The 26,649-nt window shown below is 41.2% G+C and overlaps 1 protein-coding gene across 2 annotated transcripts in view; it reads left to right on the top strand.

Moving 5' to 3' along the window:
• Window positions 1–4,255, top strand: part of RAB2A (RAB2A, member RAS oncogene family) — a 91,440-nt gene extending 87,185 nt beyond the window's left edge. Inside the window, exons 8-9 of one of the 2 annotated variants that reach the window (XR_012847630.1) lie at window positions 168–798; window positions 829–4,255. Coding sequence is in view for 1 of the 2 variants with exons in the window: in XM_075826205.1 (XP_075682320.1) it covers window positions 168–257 (90 nt within the window). In the remaining variant the exon portion in view is untranslated. Of the gene's footprint in view, window positions 1–167 lie in introns of both variants that reach the window. The other variant, XM_075826205.1, reaches the window with a different exon arrangement.
• Window positions 4,256–26,649: the final 22,394 nt, after the last annotated feature.

Here is a 26,649-nt window from a genome sequence, read left to right as displayed (position 1 = left end):
TAGGTCTTTTTTGTATTTCCAGCCAGAATGGTTTAAAACGCTCACAGGTTGCTCAAACTTATGATTGGAAGGATGCTGGAATTTCAGGCATACAATGTATAGTGATGAAATAAGTGTATGGGACTGTTTTCAAGTACTTTAAAAAAAATTATATTTTTCCATTTTAGGCTAACGGTATTAAAATTGGACCACAAAACCCAATGCCTGGACCACCTGGACCGCACAATGCAGGACAAGCTGGAGGCAGCTGTTGTTGAACCTGTCTTTTTTTTTTTTTTTTTTTCCATCCGAGGAGCCTGCTGTGGCTACTTAACTTGTTCATAGGCTATTTACATGTACTTTTACCTATTGCCCTGCCCCTCCTCCAGAGTTTCAATGTTCACTTTAAAGCGAGAGATTTTGGAAATTGTATTCATACTGTATCTATTTGCTTTTTTTGATTTCTAGGTTTAATGATTGTGGTTGTTTAAATGTCGTCTTGTTCCCTTGACTAAAAACTGAATTATCAACACTAAAATGTTTGCATAGTATTTTTAAATGCTTTGTGTAGGTAGGATGCACAGATCTGTGGTGACCCGTTCAAAGGGACCTGAAATCAAATAATAAAGAACATCTGGAGATGCCTTTTTTTCTCTCTACCAATATGTTTTTAATGAAGAAAATGGGACGATCATGTGCATTGTATCAAAGTGCTGCCCGTACTGAATTGTCTTCTCTGTAGGTGGACGGTACTGGAATAATAAGTCACTGAAGGGGTATTCTGATTTCAGCAGATAAAGCTTATTTATTTTATAAAATGTTTTGCATTGTTCTAATACGTTGATAAAGGATTTTCAAGATCTCTGCTTACAGTCATTGAATGTGAACCTTCATTGTTTACTTCCGGAGATACATTTGAGTCCCATTCATGTGATCACACAGGTGCGGGGCTTTTTAAAGGTACAGTACAGTTATCGGAGCTCTCTCGTAAACATCTGTGCAACTACGTGACCTGACATATTTTAATCCCCTGGAAGGAAATAATGAAGGTTCTCATTCAAGAACACAAAATCAAAATATGTTATAAAGTTGTAAAGCTTTTCATTATACAATGGAATGTTTTATTTGCTGGAGCAGAAACCTCTCTTTAACTGACGGTTTATAAATGCCCAGCAGAATTAACGTGGAATCGCTGAGCGGGACACTTGATTTTAAGGTTTTGTAACATTTTCAGCTGCTTTAAGGCACATACACAAACTGCAAAGAGGTGAATGTCACGTGTACGTCCTAGATGTCCCTGAAGGGGGAGCCTTAGAGAGGGGTAGGAAAAGTACAATATTGGTAGACTGGAAAAATGGCTATAACCAAAACGTATTTGTAAGATATTTACTCATGTACAGTATGCATATTCCTGATCTGTAATGCTGCCACATACACACGGTGGAGGAGTGAACATGAAGTTTTATTAAAGCTGTTGAATTACTGGAGAGAATAATCCTAATCTGCTATAGTCCTGCTTTTTTGGTCATTTGTAAACCAGTTGTATTGTCATTAACTGAACTAGTAAGAACATTCATGTGGTTTTCATTTAATACAGAATCCTTTAGATTTTCTTGCACTGTTAACATTTTGCACATCTTCTTGTGACAATGAAGTGACTTGTTCTCTGTATAATATTGGGGTGATCATGCTAATGTAATGTGCTGCTCATACATGGCCCCTGTATTCTTTGGAAAAGGACACTGCCGTTTTGCAGCTGTAGTAAAGCGAGTTGCAGACACCTTACCTAGTAGTAATCCCTTTATCCTACCAGTCACTAGTATAATTTTTACTACAACTTGTGTTTCTGTAAACTGCATCTCCGCTAAACTTTAGCTGGGTAACGTATATAGAAATTGGGGAAATACCAAGTGCGGTTTCCTCTGCCAACCAGTCCGATTCTATCTCTTCTTTTGCAAGTGAAGGAGCCTTGGTTTGCCATTGGCAACGTAACTGTTTTCTTTAGTACTAGTTATTTATCCATGATCCCTATTGTAGTCACTTATGGAGTCGTTTATCCATCTTTCTGTCTGGTTTCCGGATGAGGTGTTGTCATTTCAAGTTACATCTTCAAAACACAATTTCCCTTCATGTACATTGGCCATGTATACAGGGGGTTTAAGTCTCCATACTTAGGAAATAGTGGTCCTTATTGCCCGTAACAACCAATTAGAGCTCAGCTTTCACTTCTTAAATTGCTCTGTTAAAATAAAAGCTGATCTGTGAATGGCTATGCAGTTTTTAATAAATGAAGTCCATTTGGTTTTCTTTGGGCAAACTGAAGGGGGGGGGGGGGAGAAAAACAACCAGTTGTATTCTATATGCTGGCAAAATTGTGGACTAACGGATCGCTCATTTTGAATGCCTGTGTTTGTATTGATATGACCTTTATTTAGTAGAACTTTCTTTCCTGGATTTATATTTCTATAGATACATAGAGAAATCGCATACGTTCTCTAATGCTATATGTATCCTTTTCATGGTTGCCTCCACTAGACGAGGGCTACAGGTGCACTTTAATGTTTGATACATTCCAGGTTCTGGAGCGTTGAATTGTGGAAAAATTCAATTAAAATGTAAATATCGGCTTGTTAGACGTGTGTACTAAACATGGAGGAGATGAGTTTAATGCAGCCAGCCATTGCGCTGAGGAACGCGGCAGGACTGGATTTTGTATGTTCAGTATTTTATTCTTTGCAACAAGAAACACGCCCGTAACGTCCATTTTTATCCTTTGCTTTGACATCATGCATTTAGTTTGCGTAGGTCATGTTTGTAAATACATGGGATATTTTTATAATGCAGAATGTTATCTCGAAATGCTTTCTCTCTAATCCTGGCATGATCATGTTTTACTGCTACTGGAAATCCTTTCTTTTGCCTTATTATTGTGCTCTGTGTTTTCAATAAAGATTTCTTTCACTGTAACCTTGTGAGAATTTGAGGTTAAAGGAATTTTTGTCTGTGACACGACCTATCTACCATTAATTATTAGTCGGAGGACACGCGGACATCTGAAGGGTATCCATGTTCTACACACAATGGAAGGGGGGGGGGGGCATTTGGAAAAATGAAACTATGACATCTGTACTGTGGTATCCTATAACCCCTGACATCAATAAGTTCTGTCCGAATCTATCGTACCATTATTAGTCATCATACAGGGTGGAAGGTGATTGGGCTGACATCTGCCTCCATAAACATGTGACTTGATGTGACCGCTCTGGCCAAGAAATTAGACAAATTTACTACTCCAATCTCAAGCTACAGATCAGATTGTCCTCTTTGTGGCCATATTGAGATCCATCTAGTAACACATGAGTAAAGCTTGCCGTACACCTGAAAAAAGGCAGCTAAACCCACCGATGGGGATTGAATCAGCCGAAGATCTCAAGTTTATTGTGTGTGCCTAACTGTTCTCCAATTGCTGAAGTCGGGAAAGCGTGCTCCGCTAGTTGTATTTCCACATGCTTGATCCGGAGAGGTCTGACAGTGGCTTATTACCCTCTGCGTTGACGTAACCATGCACAGTGGGCCAAGCGTTCGTGTTTAAGGTGGTGGGGTTGGCAGAACCAACATTCACCTGCCCGCTATCTCATGTAAGGCTAGCGTGACTCATCTCATGAATATATGATTTCACTAACTGATGACTTCCATTGTGTGTGTGACATAAGCACCCTGCAAAAGCTGGCATTGGCAGTACCACCGATATGCTTCACACTGGGCATATGCAGACGTACATGAGTAAATGTGTCCCTTTTAATAAAACCATGTAACAGAAATAATTCTAATGCTGTATTTATCACTTACATTTTGTATATAATGTCTTAAGATGACGTGCCTTGGTATATATGCCAAGCTAAGGTTGCTATGAGTTTACATTCAATTTAGAGCTCCGGCAGAGCGTTACTTTAGGATTTGCTTTGGCATGATCATCCCAGTCCAGTGACTGTTTTTAATGTACAGTATGTTCTTTAGCATACAAGTTGAAGTAGATTTGCGTGCCAGTGGTTTGGGAAACCTGTGACAGTCTGAGGAAAGATGGATACTGTTCTGTTAAGGCATGAATATTACAGGCTTTTACATATGAAAGACTATATATTTTTGTTTGTGTTGAACACAATCTGCGTTTTTCATCTATATCTTTGTTCAGGTGGACTTTGCAATATGTCCGAATATGATGTCCTAAATGTAAAACAAACTAAATAAAAGTACTTTTTCTTAATATTGTAAACCACCTGTAGTAACTGCTAGATTTTTTTATTGTCATTTTACATCCTTGCCGTATGCATTAAAGCGTTTCCAATCCTCTCCGTTACTGCAAACCACCATGTCCGTAACATTTACTATTACTAGAAGACCTGTTAACACCATTGGAAATAATAATTTATTGAAAAAGTTTTCACATCTGACAAAGTGCTATTAAGATTTCCCACAGCTCCTTCTGAAAACTTGCCTATTTGTCTTCAATAGGTTCTGAAACAATCTTGTAGAAATCTAGCACCTTCACTTTCTCCGTGCGACTTTGCGCCCTCATTTTTCTTTGTGTCCATTGCAATAGAATCGGACACTAAAGCCCCTTGTCCAAAGCAGTGTTCACTTAGGCTAAAGTCAGAAGCAAGATGGAGGAGATTAAATGGATAATGTCCATTTCAGCCACCCCCCCCCCCCCCCACCCATTGCGAACAGGGGTATGGACCTATGCCAAAAAGTCGCAACTTGGTAGAACTGCGAACTCTGGTATTGTGAAGTGGAAGAAGCGCCATTCTTTTGGCGACAGTTGGCCACACAAGTAGGAGGACCACACAGTCTAAGTGTATAGTGCACAGAATCCTCTTTATTTAGTTGCATTACTACGTTTCATGGATAAGGTTTCAATGGCCAAGCAGTCACATACAAACAGGGGCAGCATGGCGGCTCAGTGGTAAGCACTGGGGGTCCTGGATTTGAATTTGAATGTTCTCCCCATGTTGGGGTGTGTTTCGGCCAGATACTCTGGTTGCCGCCAAGCTCCGAACACATACTCATCGGTAAATTGCCTTTCGACACCGTTTTATCCAGTAGGGAAATTAGACTGTGAGCTCCATTGGGGTCAGGTGATATAAATGGTGACAATCTGTGTACAGGGCGGCAGAATATGTTGGCACTATAAAAAAAGACTTCTTTGGGGCGAATGCAGGAAAATCTGCAGCGTGTTACAGTAGCAGGAGTGTGGGTGAGATTTCAACAAATCTCGTCCCCACACAGCGGGGGAAAAAACGCACCGCTGCAGCATGTAAATGCTAAGAAATTGTTGCTCTTCTGTTGTGGGTTTTCCCCACTGGTTTCAATGGGGTGCTTAAAGGGAATGTGTCGCTAGAAATATTTTTTTTTTCAGTTAAACAATTAGTATTTGAGTGATTACACATTGTTTTAATTTTTTCACTATTAAGGAAATATGATAAATTAGATTCTAATTTATAACATTTCCATGTGCTGGCCACTAGAGGGAGCAGTTCCCAAAATTGCAGCATGGTCACTGTGGTAAAGCAACCTCATTGATTTATGCTGCAAATTTGGGGTGGACACACTCTCCTCTAGTGTCGCCACACAATCCCCCCTCCCTTCTTCTGGCTAGTGCCAGGAGAAGGAAGGGTTTAAATGTCTTCAAACCTCCTACACTGTGTGCCGCCATTTTCTGAGTGACTGCACAGTGTAGGAGGATTAGAGGCAGGGCTCAGCAGACAGTAATACACGAACATAAATTACCTGCTCCTGCCTCTGCTGGTCTACGCTCCTCTTCCTTGCGCCTTTGCTTCGTTGAACATATGGCCAGAAGTCGTCATCTTACTGTCTGGCAGCGGCTTCCGGTCCACATAAAAATGGCGCCGGATTTCGCTCTACGAACGAGGTTAGTTTTGGTCTGTGTGGGAGCGGCAAACGCGAATGGAACGGCTCCCGTTCAAATTCTCTATGGGGTTGTATGTGCCGTATTCCATCTCTGTATGTGTCGTTAATCGACACATACAGAGATGAAAAAAAATTGCAGCCCCCATAGAGAAGTAAGAAAACAAAGTAAAACATGAGAACACAATTTAATAAAACATTTTAAAATATTACATTAAAAGCAATATGGTAAAAAAAATTCTTGACACCATCCCTTTAAACCCGCAACAAAGTAGTGTGTGGCTACATTTGTGGCAGAATTGCAGCAATTCCTCCGCAAAAATCGCAAGTAAGAAAGAGAAAAAAAAATTATACTTACCCAGAGTTCCCTGCTTCTCCAGTCCTGCCTCCTGGGATGATGTTTCTGTGATTGGCTGCAGCGCTCACATGGCCTGCAACATCATCCCAGGAGGCCGGACCACGCACAGAAGACGGGGAGGGGGTAAGTATGAACGTTTCGTTTTTTTCCACAGCTGAAATTCCTCCTGAATAAACGCACCACAATGTGGTGCGGATTTTCGGACAGCGTTCCCTGCGGTGTTTAGAGTGGATACGCTGTGCAGCTTGACGCAGCGTATCCGCCCTGAACATGCTGTGTGTGTGTGTTCCTACCCTAAAAGGGGTTTTCATATTTAAAGTCCGGAAGGAATGATGAGAGAAATTTCAAACGTACTGTTATGTCATTTAGCCCTGATGAATGATGATACCATGAGAGCACTTTTATTCCTCAGTACATAATACTCAGTGTTAAAGAGGCTCTGTCACCAGTTTATAAGTGCCCTATCCCCTACCTAATCTGCTAGTCGCTGTAATGTAGATACGTTTTATTTAAACCTTTATTTTTGACAGAGTTATGACAAATTTATGCTAATTTCTTCTTAAAGCCCAACTGGGCGTTTTTTTATTTTTGGCCAAGTGGGCGTTGTAAAGACAAGTGTATGACGCTGACCAATCGGCGTCCTACACTTCTCTTTATTCGCGTTCAGCTGTACTCACAGCACAGCGTGATCTTGCGAGATCACGCTGTGCTGTCACTCCCGCAGTAACGTTACCGAAGTGTGGGGAGAACAAAAATACTTTGTGGAGAACGAATAATGGCCTTTGCCCGTTTTTGTCGTGGTTTGTTGCAGTGGAGGGAAGTCCTAACGCTGCGACAATATTCTTCCAATCACACAGTTCTTTACAATTTGGACATGTCCCTTTTATGTTTTAGTATAGCAACACCCCAGTACAAGTAAGTAAGAGTTACTGATTGGTGGAGAATAGCTTCACTTTAAGCCCATAGTGCCCATTTTGGTTGAATCTGTAAATCAGCTTTCGGCTATGATTTATCCCCAACCTCACTCTTGTAAAAAACAAAATGGTGTAGAGTACTGCAGTATTCTATTCTGTAAAAAAGATGGATGTCTGATGTAATTGTAATGGAGCCGTTAGAAGTAAATAGTGGTTAAAAAAAACGGGTCTTGACGAAGCCTATATCAGTCATTGATCCTGTAAAAAATGTAAGCCATGACGCCAGTGTGTACAGAACATAACCCAGTTTGCCAACATGGGCTTCTTTGAGCCGGGTTAGGGGTTCCCCAGAAGATGGCAATTGCAAGAGGATGTCACCTTGCCGGGGGTTCCTCCATGGCAGAAACATTTCTGTGGTATTGGAGCTCAGCCTCGTTTACTGTGGTTAGCTTATGTCTTTTTTTGGCTTTAGGCTAGGTTCAAACTGAATTTTTGTTGCATTTTTTATTTTGGTAGATACTCATACCTCTCAATGGGAGTAAATATGTCCATAAATTAGAAAATCTCATTGGGCAATTGGTATTCCACAGGAACCTTATAAACAACAGCTGCGGCAATATGGAAGGCTACAAATAATTCTTCCTGACAAGAGGGGGATCTTTTAGTGTTTGTACTTTTGATATAAATTATAGTAGCTGGCAACAAATAATTATGCAGGATTTTTTGTAAGGTAAATTTGTAGACATGTAATGGAGTGGTCAGGTCATCTAAAAGGGGCAGCCTTTTTAAAGGGGTTGTACAGGATTAGAAAAACATGTCTGATTTCTTCGAAAAATAGTGCCACACCTGTCCACAGGATGCGTACGGTAGAACAGCTCAGCCCCGTTTACTTCAATAGAGCTGAGCTGCAATAACCAATGGACAAATGTGGCGCTGTTAAAAGGTTAAAAAAAACATGGATGCTTTCTTTTAAGTGTATTGGCTTCCCCTATTGCGGCTGAAATATTGAGAACTTCCAACTAGCAGTAATCCTGCACAATAATATGTTCCCGCAGGCGGAATATGCTGCGGATTTTCTGCAACGGATTAATGTGTCGAAAATCTGCAGCGTTTACAGTAGCAGCAAAGTGGATAAGATTTCAACAAATTCATTCCCATGCTGTGGCTAAAAGCCACACATACTACTTGCAGATATCCAGCCGCGGTATGACTTTTTTATTCTGAGTGGAGATGTGGCATTATTTTCTCCATAGACTTGTATGGGCAGCATAAAATCCATTTAAAAAATTGCAAGCTGTGTTGTTTTGTTTCGATTTTTACAGCGATTCCGCAGTTAAAGCCACAGTAAGGCCTCATGCACACGGCCATGCCCGTAATCACGGCCCGTGACTGTGGGCACGGCCAGCCGCATTTTCGTGCCCTGTTCCCATACAAAGTATGGGAGCACGGCCCGTAAATAACAAAAACTAAGACATGCTCCATAATTCCCGGCATGGTTCTATGGCACGAACACCTATCCGTAGCGGTACGGGAAGGTGTCCGCGGCCAATAAAACCAGGCGGTTCCGTAATTGCGGACCGTATTACGGTCCGCAATTACAGAGGTTGTTTTACTGTTGTGTGCATGGGGCCTAAATCCGCAGATGCATACAGTTTTCTAACTTAAATGCTTCACACTAAATCCGCAGATGCATACAGTTTTCTAACTTAAATGCTTCACACTAAATCCGCAGATGCATACAGTTTTCTATCTTCAATGCTTCACACTAAATCCGCAGGTAAAACTGCTGTGAAAAATTTGCAATGATTTCCACAGCTGCATTGCGTTTCGGCATCAATATGAATTTTGAGATTTCACTGTGGATTTTCCCCATGGCAATTGTATCCGGCCTGGCGGAACATACCCAAAAGGTTCACCTTTTGAGATATTCTCTGCGTTGTGAGAACACAGCAATCCTATATAACACCATTGGGGATTTGCCTATAGGTATGTATTAGACATTTGCTGTAAATGCAGTTCCCCTTCTATATGTTATGAATCTCCAAAGGTGAAGGTGACTTAGGCACCAGAAAAAAATAAGAATCGAATCACTTGAGATGCCCGTATTATGACTAGTGGATATCTAAGTAAATAATTATTGCGTGTAGCAGTCTGCAATCAGTGGCTCTTTCATGTCTGGATGGCACGCTGCTCTTACTCTTTAATATTAATGGGGAAGATGACTATTTATCTTAAAGTCAACAGTTACGCTAATGGCAAGTATAAAATAAAAATTGTCAGTCAAACTCTAATTAGGACAAGTCTTTTGCGCAGAGCGTGCTGTCAGTCGATGTCTTCCTTGGAAGCTGTCTTATATAAGATCATCTATCACAGAACAAATCTTTAAATTAAGGAGCTAATGTGGCACGGAGCATTTTCATGCTGTCATGCTACAATGACAAGTGGGAATTTCTGACCTAAACAAATACATGTACAAGCCATTGCTTTTTATTGTCAGCGAGCCAGCTCGGAATCCTCTAATTACTGACAACTGTATTACTTCACTAAAAAGAGCAGTTCATAGTAAATATTCCCAAAGTTCATTATTTATTCCTCGGGATAGTTAATTTTGCACATTACAAGTGATTGCTCTTAGGCGAACTGAAACACTCTAGTTTTGATGAAACGTACGTTCCAGCATGCCTACTGACGGCAGAGCCTCAGATTGCCCAGTATAAAAACAAAGCAGTGAAGGGACTCACACAGTATTATCTTAGGGTCTATTCACCTTCTTAGGCTCCATGCACACGGCCGTGTCCGTAGTCACGGCCCGCGATTACAGACACGGCCAGCCGCTGGCGGCCACGGACAGCCACTTTTCATTTTCAAAGCAAAAGAACGAACATATATAAAGAACAGTGAAGTTTACCGCTCAGACGGCACTGGTAACAGTCCAATATCATTCAGTATGGACTCTCTCCCAGAAAATGCAGTGGACAGTCCGCAATCCAATGAGGGTGTGGATGGTAATTCTTATCCTTGTAGTTCCACCAAGCTCCTTATCGTCTCTCTCCACATTCAAAGAACTCCTGGTAGGAAAAGGATCTTATGTCTAGAAGTACCAAGAAATAAAAGCATCAAGGTAAGTAAAAATCTTTAAAATTTCTAGGCGGCACGCCAAACACTCGCCTGACCCTGGGTTTCGCCCTTCTGGCTTCCTCTGGGGCATCGTGCCGTCTGAGCGGTAAACTTCACTGTACTTTATATATGTTATTTAGGGTATTTGTTGGATCATACCCAATTTTTAGTTTTGCCTGCTCCGGTCTGAGAGAGATTTTGTGGGTATTTGAGCCAAGAGAAACCACCATTATATTTGAAAAGAACGAACATGTTCCATAATTTGCGGGAGAATTATGCAGCACGGACACATTTCCACTAATATACAGGAAGGTGTCCGTGGTTAATAGAAGTGAATGGGTCTGTAATTGCGGTCTGCAATTACGGACTATTTTTATGGTCCTGTACATGGGGCCTAAGTGAGGATCCGCTGGAAATCGACTGATCGCCACGGGTACAGCAATTGAAACCTTGTGGCAATCAGCTGTGAGCTACTCCCTTAAAGGAAATGTGTTGCCAGCAAAACATGTTTGTTTTTTTTTAATTAAACATTTAGTGTGTAGGTGATTAAACATTGTTCAAATTTTTTTTCTTTTTTTCACGAGTCAGGAAATATTATAAATTAGATTCTAATTTATAATATTTCCCATTGCTGGTCACTAGATGGAGCTATTCCCAAAATTGCAGCATTGCATGTGGTAAAGCAACCACATTGCTTTTTGCTGCAAAATTGGGAAAAAAGCACTCGCTCTAGTGAGCTCTGAGAATCCCCCCCCCTCCTTTATCCTGGCTAGTGCCGGGATAAACGAGGGGTTTGAACGGTCTAACCTCCTACACTGTGTGTCGCCATTTTTTGAGCTAACACACAGTGTAGTAGGTTTACATACAGTAGTAAACACACACAAACACGAACATACATAGAAATCTCTTACCTGCTCCTGCCGCCGCGGCTCCCTCCGGCCCGTCCGCTCCGTCTGCTGCCGCTGGTCCAAGTGCACAAGTCCGGAAGCCGCGACCGGAAGTAGTAATCTTACTGTCCGGCCGCGACTTCCGGTCCACAGGAAAATGGCGCCGGACGGCACGCATTTCAAATTGGACTGTGTGGGAGTGGCGCATGCGCAGTTCCCACACAGACGGCGTACACAGAAGTGGATGGGACGGGACACGTTCGCGGTCCCTATGGGACTGTGGCTGCCGTATTCCATGTCTGTATGTGTCGTTAATCGACACATACAGAAATGGAAAAAAAATGGCAGCCCCCATAGGGAAGAAAAAGTGTAAAAATAAGAAAAAGTAACACACAAACACACAAATTAATCCAAACGTTTTTAATAAAGCACTAACATCTTTAACATATTAAAAAAAAAATTGTGATGACACTGTTCCTTTAAGGGAACTCTCATATACTGTTTCTTACCTAGTGCAGGCTTAAGAGGGGGGAGTGAGTATGTCACACACACATTTAATCCCTGAAGCTCTCATTAAGACCAGCACTGCAGTATTACGGCGATCCAATCATGCGGGCGCAGTGACCGTGCCCGTGTGATTAGCATCATGACCATGGCTGTGATACACAGCCATGGCCCTGACGTAACTGCTGGAATAAGTCTGATCCCGGCAGTTTAACCCCTTTTAATGCTGCGGTCAATCGCATATTTGACAAAGGGATGGGGCTCACGACTCGCCTAACAAAGGTCCCAGGTCTCCCTGCAGGTTTCTTCATATTAGGCCATGCCAGAGGTTGCCTGTAAGCGATACACTGCCAGGCAATAATTCTTTAGAATACTATCAATTCCAAGCATTATACAATAATAGGCGATCAAATGATTGCTGTCTCAAGTCCCTAGTTAGACAAAAAAAAGAAAAAATTTGTTAAAGTTGTATAAAAAATAAAAAACCTTCCCCCCAAAAAATAAATAAACCCTTTTTTAATTTTTGTTTAATTTATTTAAAAAAATAGTTTACCAGAAAAAAAATACATATTTGGTACTGGCACAATTGTAACTACCCATGGAGCAAAGATAGCTTATTAGTTATACGGCGCGACGCATGGTGTAAAAACACAAGAAAACACTGGAGGGACTGCTGTTTTGGGTTTTTTTTTTGCATTCCCCCCAAAAAATAAAGGCTAACAAATTACCTGTACCCAAAAATGGTACCAATAAAAATTACAACGCATCCAGCAAAGAACAAGCCTTCCAACAGCTTTATAGACTGAAAAAAAAAAGTTTTAGATAATGAAATGCAGCAACACAAAAATTATTTTTCCATAAAATGTGCAAAAGTACTAAAACGTGAAATAAACTATACATGTTTGGTATTGCCGTATTTGTGTCGACTCATAGAATAAAGTTAATGTTATTTTTACTGCACATTAAATTGCGGGGAATAAAACTCCAAATACAGTGGTAGAGTAGCTTTTTTTTTTTCGTTCCCTCCGAAAACATTTTTTACAAAAGCTAATCAATAAATTATGTACCCCAATATTGTTCCATTAATTAATAGAACTAGCCCTTATACAGCTACATCAATGGAAAAATTAAAACCTCATGGCTTTTATAATGCGAAGCCGTAAGACCCAAAATAGGCCAATCCTTAAAGGGTTCAAGAACACCAAAGAAAGAGAGTGCCTGCGTCCAGCAACGCCTCCTTATAACACCATTTTAGTTATTTGTTTAATGCCACTCCATTATTGGTTTTACCTCTACTCTTATAGTAAATATCTTGTCTACCATCTCACTATGATGGTATTTCAGATGCCCGTATGATGGTGGTGATGTTAATGGACCCTGCGTTACAAGGTAAACTTTTGAATGTCATTTACTATATGTACAGTTATGTAAGGTAAAGTTGGTACCGGCTACGGCTATTGAACCCGCATAATGTTTAATGTCCCCCATAGCCCAGTCACTGGAATAGATTTATACGGACCTCATATAAACTCTGATCAGCAGATTTTGCTAATGCTAAGTTAAGCTGAGTAAACAGAGAAGTGATTGAAAACTAAGGTGTGAAGTGCATCATACTCATGGAAATGTAACTGTGGGTGGCATGGAAACCCTTTACATCTGTTCTCTGCAGACTGAAACCCGGCTGTCAGTGCGATAACAGCTGTAATCATGCCAAGAGGAGAATGTGGAATTCCAGACTTCATGCCCAATTTCCATTGCAAAGGTAAAATTATTCAATGGTAATTTAGACTAAATTGTGTTTATGACAGTTTGTGGCAGCGTGCAGTTTTGCATAGCACAACACAAATAGGCTGAGTGACGGGACAAATACTCCCTGACAAGGCTTTTGGAAGAGTGAGACGTAAAATGCAAGCATTAGTGTTATCAGCTTTTAGCAACAGAATGAAGCTCATTTTTCTAATATTCTGAATCTGTAGCGAGGAAATATTATTTTTGCATAAATATTCTCTAAAATATACTCTGCTAATAACCATTTATATTGAATTAACCTTAAATACCTTTTAAAGGATAATTTTTTTATTTATTTTTCTATTGTATTTGTGTCTCCATGGTAACCAAGACATTGTCTCAACTATGATGAGCTTAAAGGGGTTCTCCACTTTTGTAATTCTTTTAGTTATGTCAGAAGATGGTTCTGTATGGGAACTGATGCTTAGTTAATGGTGGCTCTCCTTCAGTTATGAGCTTAGATTTTGGCTCTGACCAACGACACCCATTGATTTCTAACTCAATATGAAAAGTGTAATAGCAAATTAAAACTCACCCATCACCTCCAGGCAATGGAGGAAGCCATTTTGTGGGCTGAAGCAACAATAGTGGGATTTTATTGCTAAAGACTAGTCCGTGTCACACTAGGGTATTTTGGGCCCATCAATAGAAAGGATTCTTAGGACTTACCATTCTGCTATATAGAGATAGACCACAGAGACTTGGAAACTGGCATTTTTCCCGCCCTAACTTTATCTGTTCCACCCTAATTCTAATATACTATAGATACAAATCATATACAAAAATAAAAGAAAGAAATTGTGAAAGACGTTACAGGAACCTGTCCGCAATAACATGCCAAGGTTGAAGGACCTGTGGGTGACGTCACTCTGTGTCTGAAGTGAAAGAAGCTGTCTGGGATTGATGTCACCCACAGGTCCTTCAACCTTGGCGTCGGAAGAGAGAAGACACATCAGCTCCAGGCGTACAGTTGAATTTGCAGCAGAATCACCGTGTCAGGTAAGCATAGTAAACTCCCTAGAGACGAGCATATTAACCTTTTGGACGCTCAAGCCGATGTATCTTCTTTGTCCGACGACAAGCTTGAAGGACCTGTGGGTGATGTCACGCTGTGTGTCTTTAGTGAAAGAAGCTGGGTGGGAACGATGAGAAGTGTATGATGCTGATTTGTCAGCGTCATACACTTCTATTCACAACGCCCAGTTGGTAAAAACACAATACACGCCTAGTTGGTAATACGAGAAAACACGCCCAGTTGTCCATTGAAAAGCTCCTTTGCATAAATATAAAATTGCTCATAACTTGGGCAAAAATGATCGTTTTTAAAAAAAAAACAAAACTTGCTGTTATCTACATTGCAGCGCCGATCACATGCAATAGGATATAGGGATTTGATAATCTCGTGACAGAGCCTCTTTAAGGCCCTTTAACACAAACCAATTATTGGGCACACAAGAGTTCATATGTGAGCTCATATGAGTTCATTCCTGATCATTTCCCTGTGTAAACAGGGCAATGATGAGCCGATGAACGAGCAAACATTTATGCAACAATAAATATTATTGTCGGCAGCACATCTCCCTGTTTAAACTCGTTGATCGGCGCTCATTTTCACAGCCCATATGGGGCCATGTAAAAGGACCCTTATTGTCCAGAATGACAACTTTTACAGACTAACCATGAGAGGCAATCGTTCAGAAAACGGCCATCTTAAATCTTTAATGCATGGCCAGCTTAAGCATTATCTCACTCTTCTTTTATTATAATATAGTAGCTAGTTTAGATCTTAGAAAGTATTTCAGTAAATTACATCATGGACACACAGCTGCTGTTAACAACTTAATTGAACTGATTAAATAATGACCCAATAAGTTATTAGCTGCTGAAATAGGCCGCAGTATTTAATAAAAGGAACCTGTCAGCAGCATTTCACCTATTGAATTCTAGTCATCCCTCGCTGGCCGCTGCTGTCAAACGTTCATATCCCCTCTCCTAAACACACAAATTTTGCACCTTTTATTGTAATATTCTGTCAGTCTCATTTGTTCCTCTTCTTATGCCCGCCCACCGCCGAAAACTGGCCGGCACTGAACGCCAAAATCTCGTCTGAGATAGCGTGCATGCGCCCGTCATGTATGGTCCGATACTCTTCCCTGCTTCGTCCGGGCCTCAAATTTAGTTACTGCGCAAGCGCCGCTATGGTGTCCTGTTGTGCGCTCGCACCAGAACAGGACATCGATGTGCAAGCATGGGATTTCGTGTGTGCTGGGGGGAGGCGAGGAGATATGACTCTTTTATGATCATTAGCATACTGCGCAGGAACACTAAAAAAACGGAATACTAAAAGTACAGACCTTATTCACACGACAGGGTTTCCCGGCCGTGTGACGGCCGTTCATAAAACGGCCATCACAGGGCCACAGTAGGAACAATAGACCCTTAATGGGGCTATTCACACGACCGATTTTTTTGACGGCCACAGCTTCCGTTTCAGTCACCATTGATATCAATGGTGACGGAAACATTGCTAATGGTTTCCGTTCGTCACCATTCCGGCAGGTTTCAGTTTTTCAGATGGAATCAATAGCGCACTCGACTGCGCTATTAATGCCGTCATTAAAACGGAAACCTGCCGGAATGGTGACGAACGGAAACCATTAGCAATGTAGATAGTGCCCCCAACACTGTTCACTGAAATATAAAATAAAAAAAACATTACATGTTCACCTGTCCCTGTTCCTGCACTGTCCTCCAGCAATGCCAGGCCTCATCCAGCAGAATTACGAAGCCGCGCGATGACATTACTCGCGATGAGGCGCCAAATAACGAGGCATCCTTTGCCTCGCCAGGCAGTGCTAGGCAAATCAATTGTATCCGCGTCCTAAAGACACAGATACAATTCAGTGCATGGGACCGGTTCCGGGTTCCCGCTTCACCCCTGTTCTCCAAACCGGCTGTAATTGTAACAACCCAGTTCAGAAGAACCGGCTGGATCCCACCCCTGCCTACAGCTACCCTAGTGCCGTAGCTGTAGGGACCATACAGCATGAGACCACAATGACCAGCAGTGCGGAAAAGGCACCAAATGTAAAAGATACATTTGTTAGATTTTTAAAAGCCACTTAAAAATGATTTTTAGTTGTTAGAAACTCCATTTAAAGGGGTACTTACATCTTAGGCATTTGTGGCATATCCACAGGACTTGCCATTAATGTCTGATAAGTGCAGCATCCTCACCTTTCGAGAGAAGTAAGCATGGCTTGGCTCTTTCCATAACTCCCATGGACTCCAATTGAGTGGAATTGGCTAACATGGGTCACTAGTTCTCCTGATGGTTAGGGTCCTAGAGGTGGAACTCGCACCTATTAGGCATTTATGGCATATACTGTGGATATGCTATAAATGCTTATAGTAGGAATACCCCTTTAACCCCTTAGTGACCACTAATACGCCTTTTTACGTGATTCACTACTGGGCTTTAGGCTAGGCTGACGCCTTTTCACGTCAGCCTAGTCTAAGTCCTGCACGGGTCTCCCGTGCAGGCAGGAGCCGGGGCTCTGCTGTCTGATGACAGCTGAGCTCCTGCTCCAACGCCCGCGATCGAAGTTTACTTCGATCGCGGCCGTTTAACCCGTTAAATGGCGCCGTCAATAGCGACCGCGGCATTTAACTTTGTTTACAGAGGGAGTGCGCTCCCTCTGTCACCCATCGGCGGCCCGCGAATGCAATCGCGGGTCTCCGATGGGGTGTCATGGCAGCCGGGGGACTGATAAAAGCCCCCAGGTCTGCCCTGGACATATGCCTGTTAGGACGCGCCGGAGGCACGTCCTAACAGATTGCCTGTCAGATTTACACTGACAGGCAATAATGCTCTGGTATACGAAGTATACCAGAGCATTATAGCAGCGATCGGAACATCGCACAGTAAAGTCCCCTAGTGGGACTAATAAAATCAGTCATCAAAGTGAAATAAAGATTATTAATAAAAAGTACAGTAAAAAAATAAATAAAACCATTTTTTTCCATAAAAAGTGGTTTTATTTAGTAAAAGTGTAAAAAAAAAAAAAAGTACACATATGTGGTATCGCCGCGACCATAATGACTCCATTAATAAAGTTAATATGTAATTTAAACCGCAAAGTGAACACCGTAAAAAAAAACGCCAAAAACTATGGCGAAATTGCAATTTTTTTCCATTGCCCCCCAAAAAAGTCATAATAAAAATGAATCAATAAGTCCCATGTACCCCAAAACAGTACCATTCAAAACTACGTCTTGTCCCGCAGAAAACAAGCCCAAAAAATCACTACATTGATGGAAAAATAAAAAAATTACGGCTCTTGGAAAGCGACGATGCAAAAACAAATAATTTTAGTTCAAAAGTGTTTTTATTGTGCAAAAGTCGTAAAACATAAAAAAACCTCTACACATGTGGTATCGCCGTAATCGTACCGACCCATAGAATAAAGGTCACATGTTAATTACGTCGCACAGTGAACGGCGTCAATTTAAAAACGCATAGAACAATGGCGGAATTTCAGTTTTTTTTTATAATCCCCCCCAAAAAGGTTAATAAAAGTTAATATAAAAATTATATGTACCCAAAAATGGTGACATTAAAAAGCACAACTAATCCCGCAAAAAAAAAGTCCTCATACAGCTATGTAGACGAAAAAATAAAAAAGTTATAGCTCTTTGAATGCGACTATAGAAAAACGAATAAAATAGCTTGGTCATTAAGGCCTAAAATGGGCTGGTCACTAAGGGGTTAAACTTCTACGTTTTAACAAATAGGACTTGTCCACACACAACAGAATTGTTGCAGCAATTCCGTTGAAAGTGGCAGGCTTTCTGCTGTGGCTAAAACGCACCATTTCCCGTGGTTTTTACGGCAGAAAATGGTGCGTATTTTTCTGCGTTTTTCACAATGCAAGGAGATGGTGACATCTCCTCTGCAAAACACAGCAATCCTGGTCACTTTCAGCAACAGGAATTGACATGCTGTGCTTGGAATTTTTACGCAGATTGTTAAATCTCATCCACTATGCTTCTACTGTATCCTGCTGCGTTTTGTCCGTGCAAAATTCCGGACGGAAAAAATGCGGAAATTCTCCGCAGCATGTGAACAATCCCTTACAATTGCTTGTCCATTTCCTACATAATCTGTTACATAAATATTCTTTCTAGATTATCAGGAATTCTGGACTAAATCGTTTCCAGGTTAATGGAGAGCTGCTGTTCTGTTTATTACATTTCCTAAATAGAAATTGTGAATCGCTGACTCTAGTGCAGGGATGTCTGCTCTTAACCTTCATGTAAATCATTTGCACTGTCAAGTGGATAAAAAACACAGTCCGTTCATAGTAATGCAATTTAGTATAGTAATAATAATAATAATAATAATAATAATAATATTACTGTGATTTGTTTAATATCCAATTACATTGGTACGTAGTTAATCTAACAGCGATACAAGCTTTACACATTGTCATTATCTGAATAGCAAGTAAGTACAGTCTGGAAGCCACATTGTTTCTAGCAAATCATTCAAATTGCTAAAATGAAAAATAATAGTTCAGAGCCAAATCCCATTGAGCGCTATGAATGGAAATTCTAACTTACTGCTGTATCCTGCCATTGGTATTAATGGTATTACTGCACGTCATCAACAGGTGTTAATTACAAATCTGCAGTCACATGATCTACGGTGCCATGAACGTAGCGATTAACTTAATTTATGAATAATGAACGAGAACGTTGACCATTATCATTATGTGAGTATTGTTAAAAATTATTCATAGTGTATGCCCCTCTAACTGCACAACACTGAATAATATTAGAACATTGGTGCCATTAGGGGAAAATTTAACCCAAATAATATTTCAATTAGAAAGATCTTAGGCCTCAAGCACACATCCGTGGCCTTTTATGCAACCGCAAGTCACGGATCCGCAAATCACGGACCACACACGGATGGCTTTTGTGTGCGGTCCGTAGTTTTAACGGACCAAAGAATAGAATGGCCGAGACTGATCCGCAAATACGGACAGGAATGGGACCTGTTCTATAATTTGCGGAACGGACACACGGATCCGCAAGAAAAAAATAATGGGTCAGTGTGTCATCCATTAAAAAACAGATAGCACACTGAAAACTATCACTGAAGTGTGCTTGAGACCAAGTAGGAGAATAGCTGAAAGGATTGCAGTGCTTTTCGATATAGGCATACTGTAGATTGGGTTCCCGCACATCTTCCCCCACTGCCAGACACTGATATATTGATATGCCAGCAATGTTACTTGTCAGAATACCACTTTTGACCCAAAGAAATATTTGCGGTTAGCCCACCTGACATTTTGTTGCATGGCCCTGAATTGTTGCATCGTATTGCACCGTAGCTGTGTACCTCAGAATGCATTGCATATGAAGTACAACAGAATGCTTCCCATTGTGAGGAGAAAGATTCTGTGTAGCTTTAGTCTATATTTTATTTATGCCTCATTTGTGGAATCATGGATCACTTTTTGTGGTTATCGTGGGGTCGGCAAAGGTTTATTTATTTATTGCTCTTCATGGTAAATACATTAACCCCTTGACTACCCATCTCATTTTGGCCTTCAGGACCAGACCTATTTTTTCAAACCTGACGTGTTACTTTGTGTGGTAATGACTTCGGAATACTTTTACCTATCCAATCGATTATGAGATTGTTTTCTTGTGACATATTGGACTTTATATTAGTGGAAAAATGTGGTCGATAAATTCATTGCTTATTTGTGAAAAACACCAAAATTGAGAGAAAATGTGCAAAAATTATGATTTTTCTAAATTTAACCCCTTAGTGACCAGCCCATTTTAGGCCCTTATGACCAAGCTATTTTATTCGTTTTTCTATAGTCGCATTCAAAGAGCTATAACGTTTTTATTTTTTCGTCTATATAGCTGTATGAGGACTTGTTTTTTGCGGGTTTAGTTGTGCTTTTTAATGGCACCATTTTTGGGTAAATATAATTTTTATATTAACTTTTATTAACCTTTTTGGGGGGGATTATAAAAAAATCCTGAAATTCCGGCATTGTTCTATGCGTTTTTAAATTGACGCCGTTCACTGTGCGACGTAAATAACACATTACCTTTATTCTATGGGTCGGTACGATTACGGCGATACCACATATGTAGAGGTTTTTTTATGTTTTACGACTTTTGCACAATAAAAACACTTTTGAACTAAAATTATTTGATTTTGCATCGTCGCTTTCCAAGAGGCGTAATTTTTTTAATTTTCCATCAATGTAGTGATTTTTTGGGCTTGTTTTTTGCGGGACGAGATATACTTTTGATTGGTACTGTTTTGGGGTGCATGGGACTTATTGATTCATTTTTATTATGACTTTTTTGGGGGGCAATGGAAAAAAATTGCAATTTCGCCATGGTTTTTTGCGTTTTTTTTTTACGGTGTTCACTTTGCGGTTTAAATTACATATTAACTTTATTAATGGAGTCATTACGGTCGCGGCGATACCACATATATGTACTTTTTTTTTTTTTTTACACTTTTACTAAATAAAAACACTTTTTATGGAAAAAAATGGTTTTATTTATTTTTTTACTGTACTTTTTATTAATAATATTTATTTCACTTTGATGACTGATTTTATTAGTCCCACTAGGGGACTTTACTGTGCGATGTTCCGATCGCTGCTATAATGCTTTGGTATACTTCGTATACCAGAGCATTATTGCCTGTCAGTGTAAATCTGACAGGCAATCTGTTAGGACGTGCCTCCGGCGCGTCCTAACAGGAATATGTCCAGGGCAGACCTGGGGGCTTTTATCAGGCCCCCGGCTGCCATGACACCCCATCGGAGACCCGCGATTTCATTCGCGGGCCGCCGATGGGTGACAGAGGGAGCGCACTCCCTCTGTAAACAAAGTTAAATGCCGCGGTCGCTATTGACGGCGGCATTTAACGGGTTAAACGGCCGCGATCGAAGTAAACTTAGATCGCGGGCGTTGGAGCAGGAGCTCAGCTGTCATCAGACAGCAGAGCCCCGGCTCCTGCCTGCACGGGAGACCCGTGCAGGACTTAGACTAGGCTGACGTGAAAAGGCGTCAGCCTAGCCTAAAGCCCATTAGTGAATCACGTAAAAAGGCGTATTGGTGGTCACTAAGGGGTTAAATGTATCTGCTTGTAAAACAGATCGTAATACCGCCCAAAATAGTTACTCATTTTTTTTATTTATTTTATTACCTTTTATTTTTCTAGGACGTTACAAGGCAGAGAACTTTAGCAGCAATTTCTCACATTTTCAAGAAAATTTCAAAAGGTTATTTTTTCAGGGACCAGTTCAGTTCAGAAGTGGCTTTGAGGGGCCCATATATTTGAAACCCCATAAAACACCCCATTTTCAAAACTGTACCCCTCAAAGTATTCAAAACCGCATTCAGAAAGTTTTTAACCCTTCATGCATTTCACAGGAATGAAATCAAAGTAGGGGTGAAATTTACAAATTTCATTTTTTTTCCAAAATTTATTTGTAATATTTTTTTTGTCTATAACACAGGAAGTTTTGCCAGAGAAAAGCAACTTAATATTTATTGCCCAGATTCTTCAGTTTTTAGAAATATCCCACATGTGGCCCTAGTGTATTAATGGACTGAAGCACAAGCTACAGAATCAAAGGTGCACCTAGTGGATTTTGGGGTATCCTTTTTTTTAGAATATATTTTGGGTTCCATGTCAGGTTTGAAGAGGTCTTGTGGTGCCAAAACAGTGGAAACCACCCAAAAGTGACCACATTTTGGAAACTACACTACTCAAGGAATTTTTCTAGGGGTATAGTTAGCATTTTGACCCCACAGGTTTTTTGCTGAATTTATTGGAATTAGTCTGTGGAAATACTAAGACAAATCAAAGGGATGTATCATACCCATGATGGATGCAAATAGAAACAGAGCAAACGTCCGACCCTTTTTTCAACACAGCGAACGTCCGATTTTCGCTGTGTTTCTATTTGCATCCATCATGGGTATGATACATCCCTTTGATTTGTCTTAGTATTTTTGTGTACAATTGCTTTCCTTCACGTTCATATGGACTTTAAACATATTTCATTATCATTTTGTATTATTTGTGCCTATGTAGCACATCGTTATATGCATATATGGTCTCTTCACTTCAGTCTATAGCAAAACTTATTGGAAGGCATGTCATTGGTACAATTTTGTACTCTTTGTTTATCTGTTAGACACACTTATTGTCCTTTTTATCAGCTGGTTTATGGATTCCTTGTCTTTTATTACGTAACTCCATAAAGTATTTTTCTATATTTGCATACTCCCTTGTCTTCCTAGAATCTGTTTCTTCTAGGTTATATAACTATCTACATAGTGCAGTGTATTAGAGCTGTCAGTTATTCACTGACCGCAATCGTATTAGGCTTCGCCTCTGGGTGGGGCCTAATAGGCTTCCGTACTAGGCAGACCAGGAGGCCATTGTTAGGCCTTCGGTTGCCATAGCAACCATCGGCACCTCCGTGGGTGCCGATCATTGCCATAGCAACCATCGCTTTTGATCGTTTCATCTAAGGGGTTAATCGGCCAGCTCGGAGGCTAGCTCCAGTCCTGGCCATTACATCAGAGTGTCAGCTGTAACAAACATCTGACATCCGTGGATGATGGGGCAGGCTCGGTTTCTTTGCCTGCGCTATCTTCTTGGCCCTGATAGTGAGCCTCTGGGCGGGGACTAAAAGGCTTCTGTGCTTGGGAGACCAGGAGGCCATAGTTAGGCCTCCAGTTGCCATAGCAACCACCGGCATCCCGGCGACCGTGGAACAGGGGTACCGACAGGCTAGAAACCACCTAGATGCAGCTTGCTTTTGATTGCTGCATCTAAGGGGTTAATCGACATGATCGGAGGCTAGCTCTGGTCCTGGCTGTTACAGCGGGATGTCAGCTGTAATATACATCTGACACCCGCTGTTGATGGTGCTGGCTCAGCTTCTGAGTCCGCTCCATCACGTACAGTTGCGCGAGAAGGCGCTAACACGTTAGCGCTGATGACGTAACAGTATGTTATTGGGTGGGAAGAGCTTAAGAAGTTGTCTGACACTATAGAAAAAGGTCTGCTTTCTTTCTTAGGGGGCCTGAGTTGCAATACCAGACACGGTCTATTGAGACACGGTCTAGTGGATTTTGAGGCCTCTTTTTTATTAGAATATATTTTAGGCAGCATGCCAGGTTTGAAGAGGTGTTCAGGTGCCAAAACAGTAGAAATCCCCCAATAGTAACCCCATTTTGGAAACTACACCCCTCAAGGAATTCATTTATGTTTGTTGTTACCATTTTGACCGTACAGTTTTTTCACAGCGCGTATTTGAATTGGGCTGTGAAATTAAAAAAATGACATTTTTTCCAATAAGATGTAATTTCTGATCAAAATGTCTCATTTTCACAGGGAACAAAATACCCCATTTTGTTGCCCAATTTGTCCAGAGTGCCGCAATACCCCATTTGTGGTGATAAACTACCGTTTGGGCCCATGGGAGGGCTCAGAAGGAAAGGAGCGCTATTTGTTCTTTGGAGTCCAGATTTTGCTGGATTGGTTTTCGGGTGCCATGTCGCATTTGCAGAGCCCCAGAGGTATCAAAGCAATGGAAACCCACCAGAAGTGACCCAATTTTGGAAACTACACCCCTCAAGGAATTCATTTATGGTTGTTGTTACCATTTTGACCGCACAGTTTTTTCACAGAACCTATACCCCATTTTGTTGCCCAATTTGTCCTGAGTGCTGCAATACCCCATTTGTGGTGATAAACTGCCGTTTGGGCCCATGGGAGGGCTCAGAAGGAAAGGACCGCCATTTGGCCTACTGGGGATTTTCTGTTGCGAAGTCATGTATGCAGAAGCCCCTCAGGTACCGGTACAGTTGAAGTGAACTACACCCCTTAAGGCATTCATCTAGAGGTGTAGTGAGCATTTTGACCGGAGACATACACCCCATAAACTGTAATGTGGGTTCTCACGGGTATGGCAATACTCTCAATGTGGCTGTTATCAGCTGCCTGGGCACACAGCAGGGCTCAGAAGGGAAAGATGAGGGGGATAAGCAGTGCGGAGTGCATCAGGGTAAGTAAAACTGGGGTAGATTAAAAATCAAGGGATGTATGACACATTTTAAAACACTCTTTCATACAGAGCCTTAGTTTTTCAGGAAACATGTCACATTGATATATTGTGTCCTCCCTTATCCCCCTTTTATAACAGACTTTGCACCTCTTCTGACGTTTTCCTTTCTTGCCAGTTTGGGGAACTTCTCCTGGAAAGTGTTGCCCTGGTGCGATGCGTGTGGCCTCGCTTCCAGAAGTACTGGGAGCCCCCCCTTCCTGGTCTTTAAAAATTAGTTTCTTGATAACCACCTCTTGAAATTCCAGGAAAGTTCCCATTTGGCCTTTACATCGACGTAGCACGTACGCATTGTATAATGCCATCGGTATGATGTGCACGGCCAGCTTTGCGCTGTAGGGCTTCAGGGCTTGATCTGACAAGTCCAGCCCTCTCATGTACCTACTGTAATCCAGGATGCAGTCTGGTTTGGGGGTCTCTGTACTGGTACCTCGTACAGGTACATGGGTACTGGTGTCGCCATGTATTGTTGTATTACTTGACACACAATATGTTGCTGCTGGATTGTGCCCTGCTCTCACCCCTTCCGAGTTTTTGCCCAAGCAGAGTCTTAGGGAGGCCTCTCAGATTTCTTCTAGCAGTGCCGCATGCCGCAGGACTTCTGGAAGCGAGGCAGTTGAAGAGTGGGAAGCTGGTATAAAAATTATCCAGGTAGAGGTGGTAACCCTGGTCCAGCAGTGGGTGCACCAAATCCCACACAATTTTTGCATTAACTCCCAGTAAGGGGTAAGGGGGGGGGGGGCATTCTGGGGGCTGAATACTGGTGTCCTTCCCTTCATATATCCTAAATCTGTAGGTATACCCTGATGCACTCTCACACAGCTTATACATCTTCACCCCATACCTTGCCCTCTTACTCGGCAGGTACTGGCGGAATTGAAGCCTCCCTTTAAAATGTACCAAGGACACATCAATAGAAATACAATTCTCGGGGGTGAATGCTTGGGAAAACCGGGCACTGAAACGGTCTAATAGGGGTCTCCGTTTATAAAAACGGTCAAAACTGGGGTTATCTCAGGGTGGGCATGGCTCATTATCAGTATAATGTAAGAAGCGAAGTATTGCCTAATTTTTTTTTTTTTTAGGTTCCAGTTCAGTTCTGAAGTTGCTTTGAGGGGCCCATATATTAGAAACCCCTATCAAACACCCCATTTTAGAAACTAGACCCCTCAAAGTATTCACAACAGCATTTAGAAAGTTTATGAACCCTTTAGGTGTTTCACAGGAATTTAGAGCAATGTAGAGGTGAAATTTACATATTTATTTTTTTTGTCAGAAAATCCTATTTATACCATTTTTTTTTATAAGACGAAAGGTTTTACCAGAGAAATGCAACTCAATATTTATTGCCCAGATTCTGCAGTTTTGAGAAATATCCCACATGTGGCGCTAGTGCGGTAATGGACTGAAGCACCGGCCTCTGAAGCAAAGGAGCACCTAGTGGATTTTGAGGCCTCCTTTTTATTAGGCACCATGTCCGGTTTGAAGAGGTCTTGTGGTGCCAAAACAGTGGAAACCCCCCAAAAGTGACCCCATTTTGGAAGCTAGACCCCTTGAGGAATTCATTGTAGTTTTCATGGGATGCATGCGACTTTTTGATCAGTTTTTATTCTATTTTTAGGTGGCGTGGTGACTAAAAAACCGCAATTCTACTATTGTTTTTTCATTCTATTTTTTTTTACAGCGTTCACCATGCGCTATAAATGACATTTTCACTTTGTGCTGCGGGGCGATACGATTACGGCGATACCCTATGTTTATAGTTTTTTTTATGTCTCATGGCGTTTCCACGATAAAATACTTTTTGTAAAAAATCATTCACTTTTTGTGTTACCTTATTCTAAGAGCCATAACTTTTTTATTTTTCCATCAATAAATCTGTGCGAGGACTTATTTTTTGCGTAACGAACTGTAGTTTTAGGTACATGCGACTTTTTGATCTCTTTTTATTCCATTTTTTTCAAGGTGAAGTGACCAAAGAATTGTGATTC

Source organism: Rhinoderma darwinii, chromosome 5, assembly GCF_050947455.1.
Source record: "Rhinoderma darwinii isolate aRhiDar2 chromosome 5, aRhiDar2.hap1, whole genome shotgun sequence".
Lineage (NCBI taxonomy): Eukaryota > Metazoa > Chordata > Amphibia > Anura > Rhinodermatidae > Rhinoderma > Rhinoderma darwinii.
The sequence above is the reverse complement of the archived record's forward strand: the minus strand, read 5'-3'. Positions and strand labels throughout refer to the sequence as shown.